Raw genomic sequence first — 21,922 nt, 5'->3', positions numbered from 1 at the left:
GGAAGCCCCTGGATTAGTGGTGATTATGCCACCGGCGCTGCTCCTCTGACGAGCGGTCTGACGGCTTTTTCGAATTGCAGGCGATCGCAACCGCCGCGTGCGTTTGATGCCATCGCACCACTACTCACCAGCCTTTCTTTCTCTCTCTTTCTTTCTTTTATACACAATGTGTCATGTACAGCGTAGCGTATTAAGCCCATGCTGTCGGTTTTCTTTGGCGCGTCAAGACGAGTGCAATATTGAAGTGTCTGTTCGAGTTGAGTTTTTTTCGGTGGGAAAGTTGCTGAATGAGATCAACACGCTGACGAACGGCATTGCTCTTGCTTTTATTGTGCCTTTTGATTAGAATTTCCTGCCATGCAAACAGTTGTAATTTATAAGTGTATTTTTTTGTCTAGGCTCACTTTAGCTTTTTCCTCGTGGACAGGGTAGGGTGTTAATGAACTTGTTTACCAAAAGCATCGGCCTTTCCCACATACTTTGATTTTATTTTGTGACCGTGATGCGTTTCTATATTTTGTCTAATTGTGAGAACAAACATCTATAAATAAATTTTAATTTAGCCATAGCACCAATCGCTAGTTACGGCTTACAGGCAATCTAGCCATATCTTTCTTTGATTGACTTAAATAAGTTAGAATCTGCCAAATCTCGTTTTCTCAAAAATGCCTTAGCATTGTCAAAATTTATGAAATCAAGACTTGCATTTAAGCTGGCTGACACTGACTTCTTTGCTGACGATCTTCTTCAAAAATTTTCACTTCCAGAGACTGCTGCTTACAAAAGCTTTATTAATAGACTTTCCAATCTCTCTCAAATCGATGGGGATTTTTATGGCACCCCGGCAATAAGCGATCCGGGCTGGAAAAATGTCTGTTTTATAAATAGACATATTTTTACCAGGCACGCTTGTCACGACTAACATTACGTTTACTGTCCTAATAAGAAATATCACAGTAAGGCCAGTCTCGACTGTAAATGTATGTTCTGCGATAAATATGTGAATTTCTACCACTTTTTGAATTGTGAGAAGATCCCATTTACCCTCATGCATGCTATAATGTAATGTAATAATATTATATTCGTGTCCATATATCTGTTGTACACCATTCGTGTTTCTTTCAATAAAAAAAGATGACTAAATCTTGTTGTGACCAACAAAATAACAATTAGATAACTCAATCAGCCCCCTCTAGAGCAATTGAGTGATGATTTCAACATTAATTTAAGTATGGTAGTCAATTTTTAAAGGGCATCGCAATGATTTCTGTGTTTTTTCTGTCCTTGATAATTTTTGCATCTATAATATAATTTGACAGCGTTTCGAGTTTTTCCCACATAAAATTGAACGCACATGCCTCAGTATATAGCGTGCTTTTTATTTTTCTGATTCAATATATATAATTATGGCGCTTGCTGGGTAATTATGTAATAAGGATAATTTTTGTAGTAGTGATACACAAAAAGTAAACAGCGACGTAGGTATATAATGCTTAAAACTGCCAGTCAATTTTATGATTTAAAACAGTAAGAAAATGACTCAAAACCATTAAAAAATGTTTAGTGCTCTTTCACTTTTGTCAGTTTTTTTCGTCATAGACGCACCCACTCGCGAGAAAATTCGTTTCCGAAAAATCCTTATTACCGCGCGCGAGGAAATTGCTGCGTGGGCGTTGGATTACAATTTTGCCGAAATGACATATATGAATCTTCATCTCCGGCGAACAAAAAGCCGCCCCAGCAGTGTTTTTCTCTATTCGACCCCTTGGATGCATTATGTTTGTGCACGAAATTGAGTGGATACGACGCAAGGGAGGAAATTGTTTTTCATAAAGCATGCTGCAAACTGTAGTTTACGAGGGTGGGACCAACGAGAAGGTGAATAACAAAATTAAAGAGCCATTGCTGTGCTCACAACTGCATACAAGCTTTCTGTTGACTCACATGATGAAATAAAAGTCTCAAGAAGAAATGAACGAGCAAGCACGGCTCTTGAGTGCGAGTCGTGCACGCTGCTTGGCTAGAAAATAAGGAAAATCGACTCTTGAGCGGAATCAAATGGACAGCAGCTCAGCTTAAATGGACCTTTATTGCGTGTTTTGCCGTCCTAGTAGCTCTCTGTCTCTGTCTCTCTCTCTCGTTAATAAATCACTTATTGTGTTCCCAACAGCCTTTGTATTTACACACACTCGTCCGAGACACAAACAAAATGTGTCCAAACAAAGGGCAGGTTGCCCAAAAGGTATAAAAAACCCACGTACACGTCAATTTTCCGGGTTTGGATTTGACGACAGAGATTGACGGGACGCGCGCAGTGCGTCATTCATATGCCTATTTCCCGCCCTGTTTCGTCACAGTCTAATTAAGTGTAACAAGCTTGTTTACCCCGAATAAACCACCTTGGTCGAGTTTCGCATTCGTTTCACCGTGGAATTTTGTTTGATAACATCTCGAATGCGACTCACAGCCCACGTATGCGTGTATAAATCAGGCTTCAAATATAGCGTCGGCCTTAACAAGGAATATACATACTATTCCAGGTGTGAGGCATGCGGCGCGTGTTCAAATCTGATATATGCGTAATAGTGGTTGCAATAAAGTGGAACTCTGTACAAGCTGAAAATGTAATTCATATCGTGCTGGAATAAAAATAGAATGACTTATTCATAGAATTTGTGGCGATTATGCTATTTATAGCCTCGTTTGGTTTTCAGATCTCTGACGTCAAGACATTTGTGCCAACAATAGCGCAAGCTGTTGCACACAATTTGCTAGAACGAGAGTTTCTGCTTTGCCAACTTGTCTAATTATGGAAATAATGAAGCCAAATAACGATCGTTTGAGTGCAATTGCAATTGCTTTTCTGATTTATTTCTATTGAGAATAATCAGGAGAAAAAAAAACAAATGCTTTGGAATAAAGTAGAAAAAGAAGATGTCTGTATAATTGCAAGATAAAAGGTTTATTCAATGATGCAGGGTTTCAAGCAGAACTTTCTTGATTATCTTAAGTGAAGCAGGCGATATCAACATCTTAAATCTACAGTCGGTTTTATAGCAACTTGCAGGAAACTTGGGAGGCAAACAAATAAATTATTTAAGGAATATAAAAACTTGTGATATATATTTTTATATGATTATTACTTGTTATGGTGTTTCCCCAACCCTCACAAGCTTGTAAAATACAATAATAATTTAAACCATTCAGATTTTGAGAGGTAAACGAAAAACATGTAAAGACTTCGTCATCGTTGATTTCGTAGTTATTTAATTAAACTAGACCAGTTTCGGCGAATTCTGTTCACCCTGTTTCACGAGTTATAAAATGCAAATTAAATATGCAAAAAAATCTAAATTGTGAGTGATAACGCACTTATTTCATGAGTATATGACAAAGCCGGCTCTTAAAGACGAAATTAACAGATAAATATCCTTTGTTACAAACAGGTACTTAAATAGTTAGGGGACTGCTTTATTCCGCGACAACAATTTTTCCTTTTCTGCCTCTAAAGTGTTCTCTTTAAGAAGATGGCTAGACTGACTAATTGCATTCATGAAACATTCAGTTACCATCGCCTCTCTCCAGAACCAATTTTCCCCAGATTTTTCCTGTTTAATAATAACCACAGTTCTCCAATCAAATTCGAGACTTTTTTCTTGTGTATGCCACGCCAATTGAAAGCCATTGTTTGCTTTCGAGTTGTCTGTTTTTTTGAGAAGGAAACTCTTGTGTTCGTCCAATTTAAACTGCACTACTTGCCGTTTTATCTGGCCGATTTAAATCGATGGGAAATCAACATATGGAATTTAATAAACACAGATTTTTAAGACAGGCTATGCAGGTGGTTTGACATTAGCTGATTTTTCAAAGAGTTTTTCCTAAATAATTAAAAACAAAAGCAATATATTTTTTCTGAATTTTCTTTCCGGCAACCTCAGAACAAACCGCACGACCACAGATGAAGATTTGTTTTATTTCTAGGCTTATTCATGAATCTGTTATGGGCTTGGAGCAGAGCAAATTGATTTTTAGACGGTTTTTCGCTGTCCTTTGTAGTCAAAAATGTAGGATTTCTCACCTCTTTGCAGTTCTTTATATGGGCCAGAATACTGCGGTGTGAGAGGCGTACGCTGCTCACACCAGAGCAAAACGTGCATTGAAGTGGCTAGTGCCAGACCCTGTGGCAGCCACTATAAGCTTTTTCACAAACTTTTTGCTTCAAGTGGAATAATAAACAACAACTATATATTAATTTAAAAATCATATTGAATTTATCCATACACGTGGCTTATTGTCAGTTCAAGTAATAACCATTTTCATAATTTTGCGTCCATGCAACAGGCCAATCGCGGTGGCCAATGCCCAATACACACGCAATCGTAAGTCGTAAGGGAAAGTCTCATTATGGATATACATGCATCCTTTAGCGGCGGTGCAGCTGAAGCGCGAATGCAATCATTCTTACGAAACGCATGTCGACGCCCAATAAATACATTTATTGGCGGCAGCATAAATTCCGCGATATATATGCAGAGAGCGAGCGAGAGAGAGAGAGAGAGAGAGAGAGAGAGAGAGAGAGAGAGAGAGAGAGAGAGAGAGAGAGAGAGAGAGAGAGAGAGAGACGCGAACTTGGGGCCCACGATTACTCCTGGATCGATAGGCCACTCGGCGGCGAATGCAGGTCGCAATTTGTTGTGTGTTTGAGAGCGAGCGAGAAGCGCAAAAAGGGCGAGTATCCAACCAGAAAATTTTTGCCGTTCTGCAAACACGCGGTGGCTGCCGCGGGAAAAGCGCGACGACGGGATTTGCGGCGTGATTGACGCGCTTTCCGAGAAAGTGGCAACTCAGTGCGAATAAAATCGATGAGTCAAGTTATGCCGACGAGATGAGCAGCGTAATTAGAAAAAGTTTTTCCTTTGACGCGTGTCTTTCGTCGGCCTACGCGCTTAATTATCCCTGGCAAGATTAAATCGCCATTTCTGCTCCATGTCCGCGCGGCCGCTACCAAATTCGCAGAGATAATTCTGCCCCAGTGATGGGGGTGCAGGCCGAGCCACGCTACGCTACGCCAAGCAATCCGATGCCACACATTATTGAGTTCGGCGTGTGGCACGTGCTGAGTATTAATACAGCGTGGCAGCGCAGGCCAAATAAAAAGCAGCTGTTCAGGCAATCAAGCTAACCAAACGGCCCTCTGTTTCTTATCAGCGCCTTCTGCCCGCCTGAAAACGCTGTCCAGATTCTTCCTGCTCGCCGGACTGGTCACAGCGATCCGAAACCGCTTTTTGAAAGCAACCTCATCTTTTAAATTTAATTATTGCCGAGTTTAATAAATGTTTTAATCCACAAAATATTAAGCACTCTTCTTTTGCAGATTGATTTCGAGACTAACTAAGATTATGAATTATGACTCAAGTTGGTATTAGTTTAATTTTGAATCAGGGTCTCACCTGCGAAATTTTGAGGTGGCGGCTGGATCCACCGGTTTAGCTAAATTTTGCTTGGAGGTGGCTGACAGCTTGCCAGATTTTAAAAGGGCTTTTCGGCCCAAAGTGCCGCACATAAATTGCTTACAGGCACTTTTCCATTTTTAACATTTTGGCTAGCGTGGCTGCCTCAGCTGAGCCCAAACGACCCTAAATTTACCGGCCTGCTTGACTGGCTGAGATTTCCAGTTTTGAGTATATGAGTAAGGTTTATGTTGGGAAATTTATATTGTAGGAAACATTTGACCTGAAATTTTAAGCTAGAAAGTCGGGGGTACAATTTTGTGAAATAATTATTGCAATAATTGTGAATAGGTGAGGTTCGAGAGTAACTCCAAATGTCAAGATTGGCGTCACGGATCGGCGACCGATTTTGTTACAGGAGGGAAAGGCTGCCGGGACATATTAATGACGGTGGCTGACAAGCATCTGGGCAAGTCAGGGGAGGCCAAAGGGTTGGCTTCCTCCATGCCAGATGGGACCGGGTGAGGGGAATAAAAGATCCGTCTTCTGCTGGTGGCATGAAAGCAGAGAGGAACTCTAGGATTTTATTATATTATACAATAAAAACATGCGCTTTGTGTCTCGATCGAATCAATTGTTTTAAAAACAAATTTTGTACACACATCGGCAAATCGGGCAAATTAAATAAATAAATAAATATTTGTGATTTAAGTCGAATTAAATCCAATTCTCGGCTTCTAATCTTCTGATTTATAAAAACCACACAGACTGTTGGAATTTTCCTGAAATCACCTAATGTACTGAAGTTTTTAGATGGGGCTCTATCCCCAATGGTTTTTGAACTCACCCTTTTGTAAAAAGAATAACGTTCAAACAATGAAATATCTAGCTCAACAGCAGACAACGCATTGTGAGTTTTTATTATCTAACGGATTTGAAAGTACTTGATATATGCCATGGATGTTCATGCCATGAAAGCACCTCATGCTGTTCAATTGAATCAAAAGGATAAAAATTTATAAATGTCTTTCAAGGAGACAGCAGATTGGTTTTAAGCCGTTAGTTAAACCTCTTGTTTTTAATGATGACAATAGAAAAACATAATTTTCAACGTGATTTTATTTATGTCTCAATTTGTGGATTTAAATGGTTATCGAGGGGGCGAGTGAAAAATTGTGTTTTAGTAAAATTACTCGATTCTGCTTTTTTTCAATATTAGCCTCAAGGGTGCTCTCTGACTGGCAATAAAATACCGAGAACGTGTTGCAAAAATTATAGCACCAAACTTTTTATCAACAGAATTTTATACGCTCCTAAAACCCCTTGGGGCTAGAAACAAAAGCTGTTGCATTTTATTCATCGATTCACGAATGTTTTGTAATTTTGAGTCAAAGCTGCAGTAAAATATTTTTATTTCTCTATTATTATTCTGCCAAAATCTGAAATATTGTAAAACTTGAAGAATATTTAAAAAGGTGTTTATACAAGCTGAGCTCGAGAGATATTTTCTAGTTTATTTACAATCGCTAGAACACACACCAGAAACTCAGCTAGCTCAGTCGTTAATTGCTGCGAATATCTTACAGCAATAACTCGCAAAGAATTAATTACAAACTTGCTCTCTCGTAGTTCCGTAAAGAACGTGTTTCTTTTTCAGCTCTTAATACGCTTACGCTCTGTGCAAGAAACAAGAAATTCTTTAGCACGGAATTCATCTCATCGAAGAAAATTCCTCTGCTAACACAAATTGCGAACTTAATTAAGGCAATTTTAATTTAGGTCCCTCGACCATCCAAAGCAGCATCAGCGTACTTTCTTTTTCTCTCTCTCTCTCTCTCTCTCTCTCTCTCTCTCTCTCTCATTTATTAATAACGCATCCTACGTGCTGAGAGTCACAATAACCCGCCGCGCGCGCATTAAACAAGGAGCAATTTCAAAGAATTCCCATAAATCATAACCCTTTGAATTCCACTCGCTGCTGCCAGCTAAATTAGCACAATTGGTTGATCAAGAGTGAAATAGCCGGGCTGCCTGTCTTAATTTAATAAATGGCCTCGTCTAGGGTGCGCGGCGTGGCACACGAGATGGATCGGGGCATACACTCTGTGACATCACACACCACAAGTGTACAATGAGCGCCAACGATGCATAATTCAGTGGCGTGTAGACAGCCTTATGCAAGTCGGCGAGTTCGATCCGGATTCAGAGACCAATAATATATATTATGTATGACATGACACTCAAATAACGAATCAAAGGATACATATGTTTTGTGTTGCAAATCGTAAAAATGCTTTCCTTACCATTTTTTGTATAAACTGCTAAAAAAACACCGATAACTAAATTAGTGTCTCTTTCTATTAGCAAATATTTACAATCCTCTTTTCATTTCCGGTACAAATAACCACCAAAACCTTTCAATGAATAGCATCTGCATTCGTCGTATAAAAATGCAGGTAAAATTTAAATTCATCGCTATTCTTAAAAGTGAACAATTTTTTCTCTATGAATGTTCTGTGTGAGTAAATTGACGCCTGTCACCTCCCTGTGCGTTTCCAAGGTTAAGCGGTAAAGAGCCACTCGCTGTACATTTAGTCATTGTGCAAGAAAAGAGACAATAAGAGAAGCTACGCCCCTGCAGCATGGTTGATCAGCCGCTGAGCCAGATATAATTGATGTTATGACCAATGGAATCGTAGACGTTTCGGCTCTTTAAGTGTGCTGCCAGCAGACTCAAGTCATCACTTCAATTCCATCCTCGACATGGACCGCACATTCTCCTGGGTCCTTCAACTCCTCTTCGCGTGTGCAGCACTGGCACTTGTTCTCGCAGATGGTGAGATTTTGTTTATTCTCAACATGCTTTTTGCTGATTTATGTTTCCTAAGAAATTTGCCCCTTATGGGTTTCCATAATTTAGTGGTCATTTTTTTATAAAATGATTAATTTTATTTGTTAAAGCAACTTGACAAATATTATTTATTCTGGCAAGATTTTAAACAGGAAAAAGAGAGTGATTCAAATATTTTTTGTATTTTTACATTTGTTTATTTTTCATGAATTTTAATGAATAATTGTTTTCCATAAATAGTTTTTCAACTGAATTCTCCCTAGCCAATTTAAAAAAACTAAAAATTGTGTTTGTTTAACGAACATGAATATATTTTTTATAAGCGCCCTATAAATTATTCATTTTTGAGGAACGGTGTGAATTGATTCAAACCCAAAAATGAATTCTTGAATCTAAATTTATTATTTATTTCTCTAATATATATGAGAAATGAAATATATGGAAAAATCACAAACACAATTCAATCATGAAATTTTTATCACCTCAAACCTTAATTTTGTTTTGTTTCAGGAAATTTTTCATCGTTAATTCTTACTTTCAGATCCAATCCCGAAAACTCCGGCAGAAAAGTTGAAGAAGCTGTTGTTCGTTGAAAACGAATATGACAAAACTATCCGACCAAGTGAAGAAACGAACCCAACGACCGTGCTATTCGGTTTGACCATCACACATTTTTCTGTGGTTTGTATACACTCGTTAAAAAATTACATTTCCGTAAAAATGATGTTAAGAATCTGTGACGTTTAATTTGTGGTTTGCGTGTTTCAGTGTGACGCAACTTCGAGGCTAACTGTCAACGGATGGTCGCGATTCGTGAGTTAATATTCCAACCATTAGCAAGTCAAATTTGACCAAAGTGCGTGCACGGCACGGCAGCTGAAAGCAATTATTGCGCATTCAACACGGTGGCCGAGTCGCGAAATAAAAGCCCGCGAGGCAGGATATTATCATTTGCAAACAGCTCGCTCTTGACAGCACTTCAATTTCGCACACAAAGTGCGCTAACAATAATTACATGCGAGGCAGTAGTGTTCAGTAAATCACAATCAGGCGTCCATTATCCTCAATGAGAGCAGCCACCAATAAGTACATTATAGTTCCATCGTGCGTTTGATCTTTTCCTCCCTGCGTGCGTGCATACAATGTCCAGAGCTTCCAACGTACGTGCATGCTAAATTCGCATAGCACTTAGTCCAGATGTCAATGTGACCTTTACAACAATCTGCAGTAGTCAGGCCACAGCGTTTCAAAGCCATTATATATCATTTGTGGCCCGTTTTGATTAGCGATAATCGTTTTTTGTATTCGCCGGTGTTTAGAACTGGGAAGACCAAAAGATGCGCTGGAATCCTGACAACTACAGCAATTTGAAAGCCCTGCACGTGCCCTACAATGAGCTGTGGATTCCTGACGTTGTGCTGTACAACAGGTTCACATTTTAAATTATTTTCATAAAAGCTAATATATTTTTAGACTGCTTTTGATGTTTTTTTTAAACATTGCTTTAAAATTTATTTTTGTGATTGCTTTTCTTGGAAATAACTGGGAATTAAGAACTTTTAATCTTCTTATGGAGGGTTTCAAGCAGTAGGCAATATTTTTTACGGTTCTTTGAACATTTTTAAGATTTATTTCACGATTTTGCTAGCTTTAGAGTACGTGTATTGATTTTTGACGTTTCAGACCTTATAAGACAATTCAAGGTGTGGTTCAAATACGGCATAGATTTCGCCTTTTTAATGTTATTTATCAAATATAACAAGATAAATATATATCTCCTAAATTTTCCAGCCCTCAATAATAATTGTATTTTCTCACTTGTATGATGTGAGAGACGTTCCCTCAGATGTTCAAATATACCTTTATTTTGTTGCCCTATAAAAATGGAATTTATTGCCCTAAAATGAGGGATTGTTTGTTTTGTTTTTATAGTGCCATCGGCAATAAAATCAACCAGCACGGAACGACGTACAGTATTGTGTACAACAATGGCTCCGTCCTGTGGGTCCCACCATCCATCTACGAAACCGTTTGCAAAATGGATCTCCGCTTCTGGCCGTTCGATCGACAGTCGTGCAAAATTGTCATCGGCTCGTGGACACACCACATCGGACAAATCAAACTGCAGCCGTGGGAAAACTGGCGTGAGCCGGCAATTATGATTCCCAACGATGAGTGGGACTTGGTCAATGTTGACGAGCAGCTGAACGAAAAGAAATACGACTGCTGCGAGGAGCTATATGCAGATATCACCTACACCCTGAACCTGCAGAGGCGGAGCGAGGTGTACAAGACTTTGATCATGACGCCCGTGTTTGGTAAATTGAATTTATGCAAGCCGCGCAGCGTATGCGTCGCGCAGGCTGCATACACTCGATTCAGATTCTTATATAAATCTTCAATCAATAGAAATTTTTGTTTGGTGTCAACCACATTAGAATATTCAATGAATTTATGGTTATAGTATTAGATTTTATAATCGACTAAGTAATTTTTTGTGTAAAATTTAAACATATTTTTTTGCAGTGATTATCATTATATCCTTGTCTGCGTTCCTCCTGCCGACCCATGCCGGAGAAAAAATCGTCTTAAACTCAATCACTGCGGTCATAATTACCTACCTTCTGTATGATGCGGGTCAGAGACTGCCTGCAATCGCATCGAATCCTCCTCTGATTGGTAAAGTCCAATTCCTCGTCTCTATCTTGGCATTAAAATGAACTCTTGTTTCTAGTTCTGTACTTTGGATCATGCCTACTGATGACGGCGATTGCTTTCTTCGAATCCACGCTGGTGATAAAAATTTCCCGAAATTACGGTACACACCCACTACCACCATTCATCAAGCAAGCTCTCTCCGGCTGGTTTGGTTCTTTAATCCTGAACGGCCAGAATTCCGTAATGAAATAGTACTGCAAAAAATACCGTTGTTACAGTCAAGTTCTCTCCAGCAGGTTCAGAAGAAGGCGAACGATGAGGAACTGAGCAGCAAAGGCCAGGCTGAAACTTCCACTTTGGAGTTCAACAGGGAATGGATTATGTTTGCGTCGGCTATCGACAGAATTTTCTTCATTGTTTACTTTTTGATTTACCTCATCAAGATTATTTCTTTCTACGTCACCGTCTTGTAAAGGGCGGGAAATATACTATGAAAACATTCTTTCATTGTTAACTGTTTGTATTGAATAAAAAATATTATTCCGCTAAATTTTTGGTATGCTCACTAAAGCAAACCCATTTTTAAATTTCAATTTGCTATTGGCCATTCAAAACAATATAAAACCTCCATGCCAAAAAACAATTAATTGTAAGAGAGGAATTAGACTTTCCTAAGTCCAAATGGAAGGAGGGTCCACAGTGTGTAAAAATCGAGTAATATTGGCAATAAAAATTGTCGCAACACCCAGAAGCCTCAATAGGCATACACGCCATGTTATGCAGTGCATTATACTTCGCACTTGAGACCTCCAAATGATAACCCTCATTAACTAATATGTGAATTCAACGTCCCCCTTGCCTCGTATAATAATTGGCGGACGGATCTCCACAATCATTTGCGAGCAGAGCATTAAGTCGCCAACAACAATGACTGCTGGATACCACTTTGCATTGCTCTGCGTATTTACGCTGCTGAACTTGAGCGTAGCTTTAAGGACAGGTATAGAACTCTATTTCTTTGTTATATATATTTTTTAATATTCACTGCTTAGATATTGCAGGGGACTCTCTCAGGTCTACGCTGCTGAAGCATTATGACAGGGTCGCCAGGCCCAATCTAGCAGTCAATGCAACGACCATCACCTTTGGCATGACGTTGACACACGTTGATCTGGTAATATTCACATTTGAGTTTAAAATACGGTAAAATTGATTACTTCATTAGGACGAGATAACATCAGAGCTGACAACTCACGGATGGGTGCAGATGGTGAGTAAATCCTCTATTTTGTCTAATCTGTGTTGTAACTATTTAATTTAAAACAGGCATGGTCGGATGCAAGATTGGCTTGGGACCCAAACGAATTCGGTGGCATTAAAAGTATTCACTTTGACGAGCAAGAAATTTGGAAGCCGGATATCTACCTTTGTAACAGGTAACACTTTGTCCTTTTCAAGTCACAGCATTATGTTAATTCTGAGCTTTCAAATTTTAAATTTTGAAATGAAATATTAAAAAGTGCCTAGTAAATTTTTTACAAACAATATTCAGAACTATTTGTTTGATCCACTTGGTTGACAAATGAGAGCTAAATAATTTTGACAATACGAAAAATTTTAAGTGCTCAAGCGGGTGAGATCGGTACTTACGGGAGCTCGAATATGGTGGTCCACTACGACGGCAGCATCCTGTGGGTACCGCCAGCAAAGTTCCGGTCCTTCTGCGATCTGGAGCTGAAAATCTGGCCCTTCGACGTTCAGACCTGCAAACTGAAATTCGGCTCGTGGAGCTACAGCGGCTCGCATGTCGATCTGCAAACCGGAGGCCAGTCTATCGAGTTGGATCTGGTGACAAAGAATGCGGAGTGGGCGCTGACCAACGTGGACACGGCGCGCAACTCGCAGTTCTACCCTTGCTGTCCGGAGCCGTACATTGACATCACCTACACGTTGCACATGGCGAGGCGGTCGGAAGGCTTCTGCACTGGCATAATGCTTGCTATGATCACTGGTAAAATTGCTCACCCAGAGCTACTAAATTTTAAATTTTTCATTGTTAAATAAAAAAAATAGCGGGACATACGACTTTTGCCGTAAAATAAATGCAATGATTACTAACGTTATTTACGAGGTTAAATTAAAAAAAATAGCTTTTGTATATACACATTACAGATAGGATTTTGTTTGAGTGAAACTGAATTTCCCAGCAGTTTTCTGCAGTGGTGATTTTAGATGCAATCTAGGAAACTGAGCTTTATTATTTTTTACTTTCAAGCAACTTATTGGATAAAATTTTCTGGGTTGTCATTTAGTTGCAATTATTAGCCTCTAAAATGTGTTTAATTTCCTTTTTACGTCTAAAGTTTGAAATTTATTTTAGTGACACTGCTATCGTTGTCTGCGTTTCTCCTGCCGACTCACTCGGGCATCAAAATAATGGTCAACTCGGTTAATCTAATTTTCATCTGCTTTGTCTTGTACGCAATGGCTGAGAGACTCCCCGCGCTAACGTACAAGCCACCAAAAATTGGTAAAATTTCTTGCGATCATACTCTCAGAGTTTGGAGTTTCATTTTTTTCAGCACTCTCCTTTGGCTGTTTCCTGCTGATGACCGTCGTCTCCTTTTGCGAATCAGTGCTGGTGATAAAATTGTCCAATAGTAACGGGACTGTCAACTTTCCAACGATTGTGAACAAGGCGTTGTTCATCGGCAAGGTTAGTACAAAAACTTATTGAAATAGATGCATCGATTAAAAATGTTTACTTATAGGTTGATACAAGTAATTCGTTTGGAGAGGTGCTAGAAGGAACTGGGTCAAACGGAGGCTGGCATCAAGTTGCAGTAGCACTGGACCGATGTTTCTTTGTAGTTTACGCTGTTTTGTACAGTCTGAAAATCTTTTGTTTCTACGCAATGGTCTAAGCAGATGCGAAGATTTTCCAAATTTTGATTAAGAGGAGTACTAAAAATTAAAAATCAATAAATTTATATAAGTAGAAAATATTCAATACTTCGGAACAATACTTTTTTAGTGCTCGCGCAGTTTTAAATTTTGCGTCGCAATTTTGTTGAATTGTACAGTTGAAAAGATTTGCGCACTATAAATTTTAATGCAATGACAAGTTTTACCAATTTGATTTTGAAAAGGCTATAAAATCGCAAAATAAGTAAAGATCGAGGTTCTCTCATTGTGCAAATAATCAAGCAAAAAAGTGTTTCAAAAGTGTTTACGTTAATAAAAAATGGAGGATTAATTTGCCGCCTGTACTTTCCCCTGCCCTGTCTCTGTACCATACGAGGAAAAGCTTTTTAGCCCAGCGCGGAGCAACAATAGAGAGCTGCCAAAACACGGTAGCATATTTTCCTGCGGGGTGTTGTAAGTTATATAAGTCTCAGCTCGAATCACACCTAGAGCGAGTCACCAAAGCACGAAAGCGACCACTTTATCGGCTGCAGTCCGGCGGGAGACCCTTTTTTAAATTTTGCTTGATGCGCATATCCTAATTCCAGGACCACCTCACATATCAGCGACACACAAATGGAAATCAATTGGAAAAAACAAACGCACGCAGCACACACTCGAGTGCGTGCGAAATCCCCTTTTGCCACTGTCGCCTCGTGTCAGACACAACAACGTATTCACTGAAAAATGATAAACATATTCAGTCGGCAAGCAGCCTTGCGGGACTCTGCATCTCTTCAGCGAGACGCATAATAGAGAGCGGCCGCCGTTCCGAGATAAAGCCTCCTACTCATCCTCCCGCGCGCTCTCTTCATTTTCATTTCGGTCGCCGCGTGGACCGCAAGACCACCGAAATGAACGGTCTCTTGACGTTCTTTGTGCTGCCCCTCATGGTCTCGGCCCAGTCGGCGCGAACGGGTAAGTAATTGAATCGCAAATAATCGCCTTTCAGCTGGACACGTGGCCCAATTTTTCACAGGAGGGCCTACTTTGTGGAATCACACAGTGATGGACAAACTGAAGCACGAGCTGCTCGCGCATTACGACAAATTCACTCGGCCGGCTCATCATAACAACACCACTGTGGTCAACATTGATCTGAATTTCAAACATATCGATCTGGTAGGTCGAGGGCCACACACTGTTGGCCGCCTCGAAACTTAATGACGCTCGCTGCATTCAAAGGCCAAAATGCATAACAATGATGCACTTAAGACGCAAACGGGCCCCACCGAAAAAGAGGTTCACGCTTTTTTTCTTTTTCAGGACGAAATGTCGTCGATTTTCACTGTTTACGTCTGGGCTAAAATGGTGAGTGACCTTTGTGATCCCTAAATTGATAAATACCAGAGAGGTTATTGAATAATCATCGCTATTTTGCTGTATCGTAAAATGTTTAAATAAGCATAAAGTTTTATATGACTCAAACAGTTTTGCAATAAATTATCTGCTGTTGGAGAGTGGGTGTAATATTATTTCTGATAGAGCGTTTCTCTTGGCGGAAATTAAACACCAACTCATTGAAACGTTCGGCCTGCAACTGATAGCCTTGCGATAAAACTCTGTCCTTACCCTGGACAATACGTTTGCATGATAAGTGGGAGCAGTGTCAAAAAATATTGGAAAGCACTATAACGCACAGCTAAAACAATATTGTTACACCCTCGCTTTTTCCTCTTCAATAAACTATTGTCATGCTGCGGCTTGAGAGATTGGACTGCATCCGGTGTTTCGCAGCAGCAGCAACAGCGGCGGCAATAGTGAAGATTATTGCTTGATTGCCTAAACCCCCATTAACGCTGTAATTTGATTCAATGTGGAGAGAACGTCGACGCACGCACATACAGTGTGCGCCTGGAATATGTTTATTTAGAGGGCTGCGCACTGAACATAACACGCAAATTACCGGCAATTTGCATTACGCGATTTATAAACATGAAAAAAATTATAAGAAATAACTAGAGTTGCTTCCAGGGAAGAGGGCTATAAATCTGCCAAGGTTTACAATTGAATTTGGAAGTAAGAGTTTATTTGATTTTATTGCTCAGACCTTTCCAGGTATGGAACGACGAAAAATTGCGGTGGAACGCTTCAGATTATGAGAACATAAATTTATTACACCTCGCTGATCATGAAGTGTGGCAGCCAGATATTACACTGTACAACAGGTATGCTAAACACGAAAATTGATCGAGCAGAATTCAAATTTAGAGAAGGCGGAATCCTTTAAAAATTTAATTAAAACTGGATAAAACCTCAGGATGTTCTACTCAGGTCATGTTGACTTTTCAGTGCACAGGGCAGCGAAATCGACCACTACGGCAACACGCACTGCCTTGTCTACGACAGCGGCCAAGTGCTGTGGGTACCTCCGGCCGAATTCCACGCCTTCTGCCAGATCGATCTGCACTATTGGCCCTTCGACACGCAGACCTGCTCGCTGACGCTTGGCTCCTGGACCTACGATGGCGAGCAGATCGATCTTCAAATCGAAGAAGGCGAAGCAGAACTGGAGATGTTACACAACAACTCGCAGTGGGAAATCTTGAGTGTCGAGAAAAGGCGCAACGAGAAGTTTTACCCGTGCTGCACCGAGGGCTACATCGACATCACCTATACCCTGACCATGAGGAGGCGGTCCGAGGCGTATAGGACGGTCGTCATAACGCCGGCCACAGGTGAGAGCCCACAAGGGGCGCAATAAACGCAACAATCGACTGATTGTGAGAGCTGATCCATGTTCGCAGTGGTCATTCTGCTCACTTTGGCCGCCTTTCTGCTGCCGAGCCACGCCGGCGAAAAAATAATTCTGAATGGTGTGACTGCCGTAATCATCTGTATGTTGCTACTGTCGTTCAGCGAGCGACTGCCAGAAATGGCTTACAGACCGCCATTAATCAGTGAGTTTTGGAACAGTCCTTTTTATATTTACTTTTTTATGTGAAAGCGAGCGTAGTGCGATTTAGCGAGGGACATTTTATTGGACGGGGACAGCACCATCTGGCACAGGAAAAATCGCTTGCTGAATGGAGCAAGTATGGGGTTTATGGTGCGGTATTAGATATGCAAAATTTGTTTCTCATTTAACTTTCCAATTTTTGGAAACCAATTAATTAATGAAAAATGTTTAAAATTTATGAAAATGGGAATAACACTTAAAACTGCCAAAATTAGATAAAATTTACAATTCGAATCTTTAAATTTTTCCGAAATGAATACGGAAATTAAGTCACACAGCCCAGATGGACAAAACATAGAAATGATCTAGAGTGAACATGTATGTTTTTCCACGATTTAGTTTTGATGGTTTTTGCGGAGAGTGAATTAAAAAATATCTCCGATTTAGATCCTTAAAGATTTTATCTAAAAAATGTTGCGATTTAAATTTTTAATTTAAGATTACGTATTAAAAAACGAAATTGCGCGCATCTTCCAAATGCCGCTTATTTCAAGTCTCGAAGTTTTAACTATCCAATAAGTATTGTTAACTGCGCAGGGTTAAGCCTTTTTTGTTTGGCTTCTAGTCCTCTTCTACGGTTCATGTTTGACCATGGTTGCGTTCGCGCTGATCGAGTCAGTCGTCGTGATCAGAATCTCGAAGAATTACAGCGCACATCCATTGCCTTGGTTCATCAAGCAAGCGCTGTCGGGCTGGTTGGGCACCGTGTTGCTGTTGGAGCCGCCGCCGTCGGTGCGTTTTGTTTCCCCCTACCGATACTTGATGGAATAGTAATTTATCAATTTTGCGTCTCCCTCAGATGCAACCAAGCACTCTTGGCTCAATGGGAGAGGAAATGAGGGACAATGCAGATGACCAGCACGACCAGCAGCACATCATCTCAAGCCCGATTGGCTTGTCCCACAAGGACTGGTTGCACTTCGCGACGGCCATCGACAGGATCTTCCTTTTTACCTACGTGTTTGTGTTCCTCATCATGATCATTTCATTCCACATCTAAGCGTGCACGCTCCTTTGCACACGATCCCCGCAGAAAAAGATATTTTTATGCAAATAAAACTGAACTTTTATTCATTCCACCATGCTTTATTTTTAGTTTCAACAAGCATCCCACGAATAGTGTTGTCGAAGAGTGATACGCTATCATAATTTTTGTGTTTCACGCGCATGATAACAGTTGCAAAATTGTATCTTATATTTTGGATGCATCGTGTCATTTAGTGCTACGAGTGCCCACCAATTTTAAAACATTGCGTGATGTTAAAATTAATATCACATTATCAAAATAGCAATATACTTTTTTCAATCGACACCTGATACGGAATTATATAAAAAGAGTTGAAAAATCCAATTTGTTAGATATGAAAATAGAATGTGTTTTAAAAGCTGTCACTCCAATGAAAGTGGCAGATTACGCCAATTCGCGTTTGAAGAATTATTGCTCTTAATGATTTTTTAACCGTTTAAACACTCTAATTGACTAACAATAGTTTGGTAAACATCAGGCAAAACTATACCCATGACAACTTCCCTCTATGGATTTTTTTTTTTGGAAATTACATATTTTTGCATCACCTTATTTTAAACACTGCAGAGACGAGGGGAACCAAACGCAAAATTAGAAAAAAATAAGTGGAACAGCAAGAAAGTAAATAAACGAAAACAGTAATATAGATAAAAGAAACCCCTTTTTGCATAATTATAAACTCTGCAAAAACTCAAACCTCGGGATCATAAGTGATCATTTTGCCACATAAAATGCATTGTGTTTTATTTTAATCACTTTGTGAGTCCAATAACAGACCCATTGTAAGAACTGTGTGTGATCTTTGTGTTTTTTGAGGAGGTTTTCACACATATAGTGACTATCTACATCTACAATAATTCCACTGGTTAAAAACCGATAGCCACTCTATGATTTTGTTTCAATTTTTTGGCAATACCCACTCCCGATTGGTTTTACAACGTAATATCATGGATTCTTTACATGGGCACTATGATGATTGCATATTTCGTATAGAAGGCAGAACTAGCTACTTAGCGTGGTACTCACAGGTCATCTATATCGGCAAAGAACTCGTCCTCGTCATTGGCGATGCCCTCAAATAAGCGGTTGAAGCAGCGCGAGTTTCGGTCGTTAAAGTGGCGGTACGGCGCAAGTGGGTTCAGCTCAGCCTGGCAGATCCAGCAGAAGTACGAGTTGCAACGCCAGCACGTCATCTTGTTGCAGCCAGAAGATTTCTGTAACGAAATTTTGTTAAACGAGACCCCTAAAACTTTGCGAGAGTAGCCAACCTCAATGGAGACGTTGCAGTGCGGGCACTTTTGACTGTTGCCGCTCACCCACTCTTCGGATAAGGCATTGTCCACAAGGCGCTGGAGCTGTCTGCGGCCGAATCGCTTCTCCAATGCTAACTTCTCTTCTGCAGTTCCTTCTGTGTACTCTTTGATCAGTCTCTGTTGCTCATCTGAATATAAAGAAAGATTAGTGTCTCTTTCCGCAATTCCAATATCTGGGAAAGATTCAATTAATTGGAGAACGCACTTTACACATTAATGCAGAAAAATGATTTGAAAAGAAACCTTAAACCTGTTCAAAAATAGTGACGCGAGTCATGTTTCCAATATTATCTGCAGCAATCATTTTTTAATGAACGGCAAATCCACTGCTTGAAGATATACAGACTTGCCGCACAAATTCAAAACAGGGGATTTGAAATAAAGACCTAGGGCAATTTTTTGAGCCTCCAATTGTCACTGAATCACCAAATGCGCAGGAATCCTGCATTTTTTAGCCATGTGAAATGTGAACCACACTTCAAATATTCTAAAAAAGTTTTAATTGGCTTAAATTCATAGAAACCCACATTCCATCTTAATTAGAAGTATAATTTTGACTGCATCTAATAATTTGTTTAGAAAATAATAATGCTAAAGTTTTGCTTACTCGATTTTAACCGGCATGGCTCCATCCCGTGGAAAGTCATCTTGCAATAGATGCAAAAGACGTACTGACAGCTAGGGCACCGGCCCATACTTTCGCCTTGTTCCACACTGACCGGGTATTGGCATGATTTGCGCGGACAGTACATGATGTCCATCATTGTGTCCAGAGTAGCAGTCAGCAGGGCAGCATCATACTTGGCGAAGGTCTCCTCGCTTAAAACCTGTCTGACCTGAGAAAAGGTGTGAAAGGGCGCAGGAAGCGCAAGAGGAAAATCACCTGGGACGGAAGGGCGTCCACGTCGCACTTGTCCTCAAGGCACTTTAGAGATTGCACATGCCCATCCCTGATTTGCACTTCAAAGTAGCCACGGATGCAGTCCTTGCAAAATATGTGGCCGCATTTATCGAATCGGATGCAATCCTGCCCGAGTTTAGAAGTGAAGCAGACATTGCAAGTTTGGTTGCTCTTTTTAAATACAGCATCATTTCTCTCCTCGTCATACTTCTGCAATGCAGCCACGATGAACTCGTGCAGATCCAGGACTGCCCGTTCATCTGGTTTTTTCACCTCCTTTTTCTGACCTCCGTCTCCTTTTGGCCGACATTCCCGCTTTGTGTATGGTTGCTTCATTTTGAGCTGTTTCAGCCGTTTTTGCTCTAGATTTGTGATCTGTCTTGAGTAGATTTGACTGATGTTGAGAGAGGACGTGATTTCCAGGAATTTCAGTGCTTCCTCCTTCAGGAACTGGGTCCAAACGTAGAGAATCTCCAAGCCAGCTTGCTCTTCCCACAGTTGATCCAGTTGGGTGCATAGTTTACTGAGCTGTTAAATGTATAATCTTGTAATTTAAAACATCTTTTGAATATTCTCAGTGACATACCTGCCCCCTTGTTAGCCACTTGCTTGACAAAATGTAGTCAGGTTTTTGCTGGGATGGATAATTTTGAGGCAACTCAAATGAAAGTTCGATTGGTGGTAAGTACTTCACAGGGAACGATTCAAACTTTAAATTTTCTTCAGGAGATACATTTTCTTCTGTGTTTCCTGCACAAATAATAACGTAACAAGAAGTTATACATAGTGTTATATATAATAAATTATAAATCTTTCAATACTTTAAATATAAATAAACAATTGATTAATTATATTTAAAAAGAAAACTGTATGGGGTTTACCTAATTTATAAAATTATGTTTAGATATAATGATTAACAACGTTGGCAAACAAACAAGAAAGGAACAGGGGTCGCTCAAAAATTGATATTTCAATTTCATTATTTATTTGCCAATTATGAGAGTAGCCATTGTAAAACTACTTATAAATAAATATTTTACCTGGAGTGCTGCTAGATGCGGTTAGATACTTAAATTTGTTATTCAGTAAACGATAGACGACTTGGAAATTGGGAGGTAGCTCGATGTTGGCATAGAAGACGCCACCCGGCTTTGATTTGTTGAGCTGGAACTCATCTTCCATGTAAATGCTAGTCAGGGCTTCGAGCTCATCCTGTTGTTGCTCCAAATCGTTCATGCTAAACAAATGAGCAAAATATACATATTGTTATACAACTACATATAGCAAAACGATAGTACTTTGATCATTAATATTAGTTCACTTGCATATAGACAAAATTAAGCAAGCCGATCTCTTGCGTAACTAATTTGTACCTTCAATAAAAATCCCTTCCCTCAGAATTTTCAAGCAGAGCACCGCAGAGCACAGAGATATTATTTTAACATCTTACCTTGCTTTTGTGCTCAATGTTGCAATTAAGACATTCTAACTCCTCACTCCTCTAATATCACTGAGGGTTATTACCACTGCAAAAGTAGATCCTTTTCTATTTTAGCCATTTATTTCAACGACTCCAAACTTTGCTAGACTTTAGAGCCAGCTGGTAATATTTACAAGATTCTCGCGACAGTTCAGCTACAAGCGCTGCAGCTGCACCTATGTTGTTATACGACGTTCTGGTTGGCCGCTAGCTGTTCTCTTCCGCCAATGGGTTTAGTTTTTACTAAGAGGTGCATTTAAAAGTACCCGGGACCGGGGATTGTGTCTCTGGTCGTAGGCTTCTCGCTTACTGTTCTTTT

General features: G+C 39.9%; 5 protein-coding genes across 7 annotated transcripts in view; 3 read left to right on the top strand and 2 right to left on the bottom strand.

Annotated features, from left to right (window-relative positions):
- The window catches only part of Nrg (Neuroglian), a 71,758-nt gene that overhangs the window by 49,500 nt on the left and 336 nt on the right, over positions 1 to 21,922 (bottom strand). The window lies entirely within an intron of this gene.
- LOC135948323 (neuronal acetylcholine receptor subunit alpha-2-like) lies at positions 8,142 to 11,509 on the top strand. Of its 2 annotated transcripts, none has more exons than XM_065497538.1 (8): positions 8,142 to 8,286; positions 8,843 to 8,982; positions 9,070 to 9,114; positions 9,621 to 9,730; positions 10,234 to 10,619; positions 10,828 to 10,980; positions 11,036 to 11,199; positions 11,256 to 11,509. In XM_065497538.1, the coding sequence occupies exons 1-8, from the start codon at positions 8,214 to 8,216 to the stop codon at positions 11,430 to 11,432; spliced, it is 1,248 nt and encodes a 415-aa protein (XP_065353610.1). In that variant the 5' UTR covers positions 8,142 to 8,213; the 3' UTR covers positions 11,433 to 11,509. The 2 variants fall into 2 exon arrangements, with proteins under 2 accessions (XP_065353610.1, XP_065353609.1); XM_065497537.1 differs by having other exon boundaries at positions 11,253 to 11,509.
- Positions 11,825 to 14,215, top strand: LOC135937450 (neuronal acetylcholine receptor subunit alpha-7-like). Of its 2 annotated transcripts, none has more exons than XM_065480613.1 (8): positions 11,825 to 11,959; positions 12,021 to 12,133; positions 12,185 to 12,229; positions 12,286 to 12,395; positions 12,582 to 12,970; positions 13,340 to 13,489; positions 13,542 to 13,675; positions 13,731 to 14,215. In XM_065480613.1, the coding sequence occupies exons 1-8, from the start codon at positions 11,887 to 11,889 to the stop codon at positions 13,881 to 13,883; spliced, it is 1,167 nt and encodes a 388-aa protein (XP_065336685.1). In that variant the 5' UTR covers positions 11,825 to 11,886; the 3' UTR covers positions 13,884 to 14,215. The 2 variants fall into 2 exon arrangements, with proteins under 2 accessions (XP_065336685.1, XP_065336676.1); XM_065480604.1 differs by having other exon boundaries at positions 11,847 to 11,959; positions 12,012 to 12,133.
- On the top strand, positions 14,606 to 17,959 carry LOC135937439 (neuronal acetylcholine receptor subunit alpha-7-like). The gene is made up of 8 exons (XM_065480593.1): positions 14,606 to 14,841; positions 14,903 to 15,045; positions 15,190 to 15,234; positions 15,982 to 16,091; positions 16,216 to 16,601; positions 16,671 to 16,823; positions 17,448 to 17,614; positions 17,682 to 17,959. Exons 1-8 carry the CDS (start codon positions 14,778 to 14,780, stop codon positions 17,880 to 17,882), a joined length of 1,269 nt encoding a protein of 422 aa, XP_065336665.1. The 5' UTR covers positions 14,606 to 14,777; the 3' UTR covers positions 17,883 to 17,959.
- On the bottom strand, positions 17,948 to 21,766 carry LOC135937428 (E3 ubiquitin-protein ligase RNF14-like). Its single transcript, XM_065480582.1, has 7 exons — positions 21,574 to 21,766; positions 21,164 to 21,360; positions 20,710 to 20,873; positions 20,106 to 20,651; positions 19,830 to 20,058; positions 19,178 to 19,350; positions 17,948 to 19,123 (listed from the first exon to the last, which is right to left on the bottom strand). Exons 2-7 carry the CDS (start codon positions 21,357 to 21,359, stop codon positions 18,932 to 18,934), a joined length of 1,500 nt encoding a protein of 499 aa, XP_065336654.1. The 5' UTR covers position 21,360; positions 21,574 to 21,766; the 3' UTR covers positions 17,948 to 18,931.

Source organism: Cloeon dipterum, chromosome 1, assembly GCF_949628265.1.
Source record: "Cloeon dipterum chromosome 1, ieCloDipt1.1, whole genome shotgun sequence".
Classification (NCBI taxonomy): Eukaryota; Metazoa; Arthropoda; class Insecta; order Ephemeroptera; family Baetidae; genus Cloeon; species Cloeon dipterum.
The sequence above is the reverse complement of the archived record's forward strand: the minus strand, read 5'-3'. Positions and strand labels throughout refer to the sequence as shown.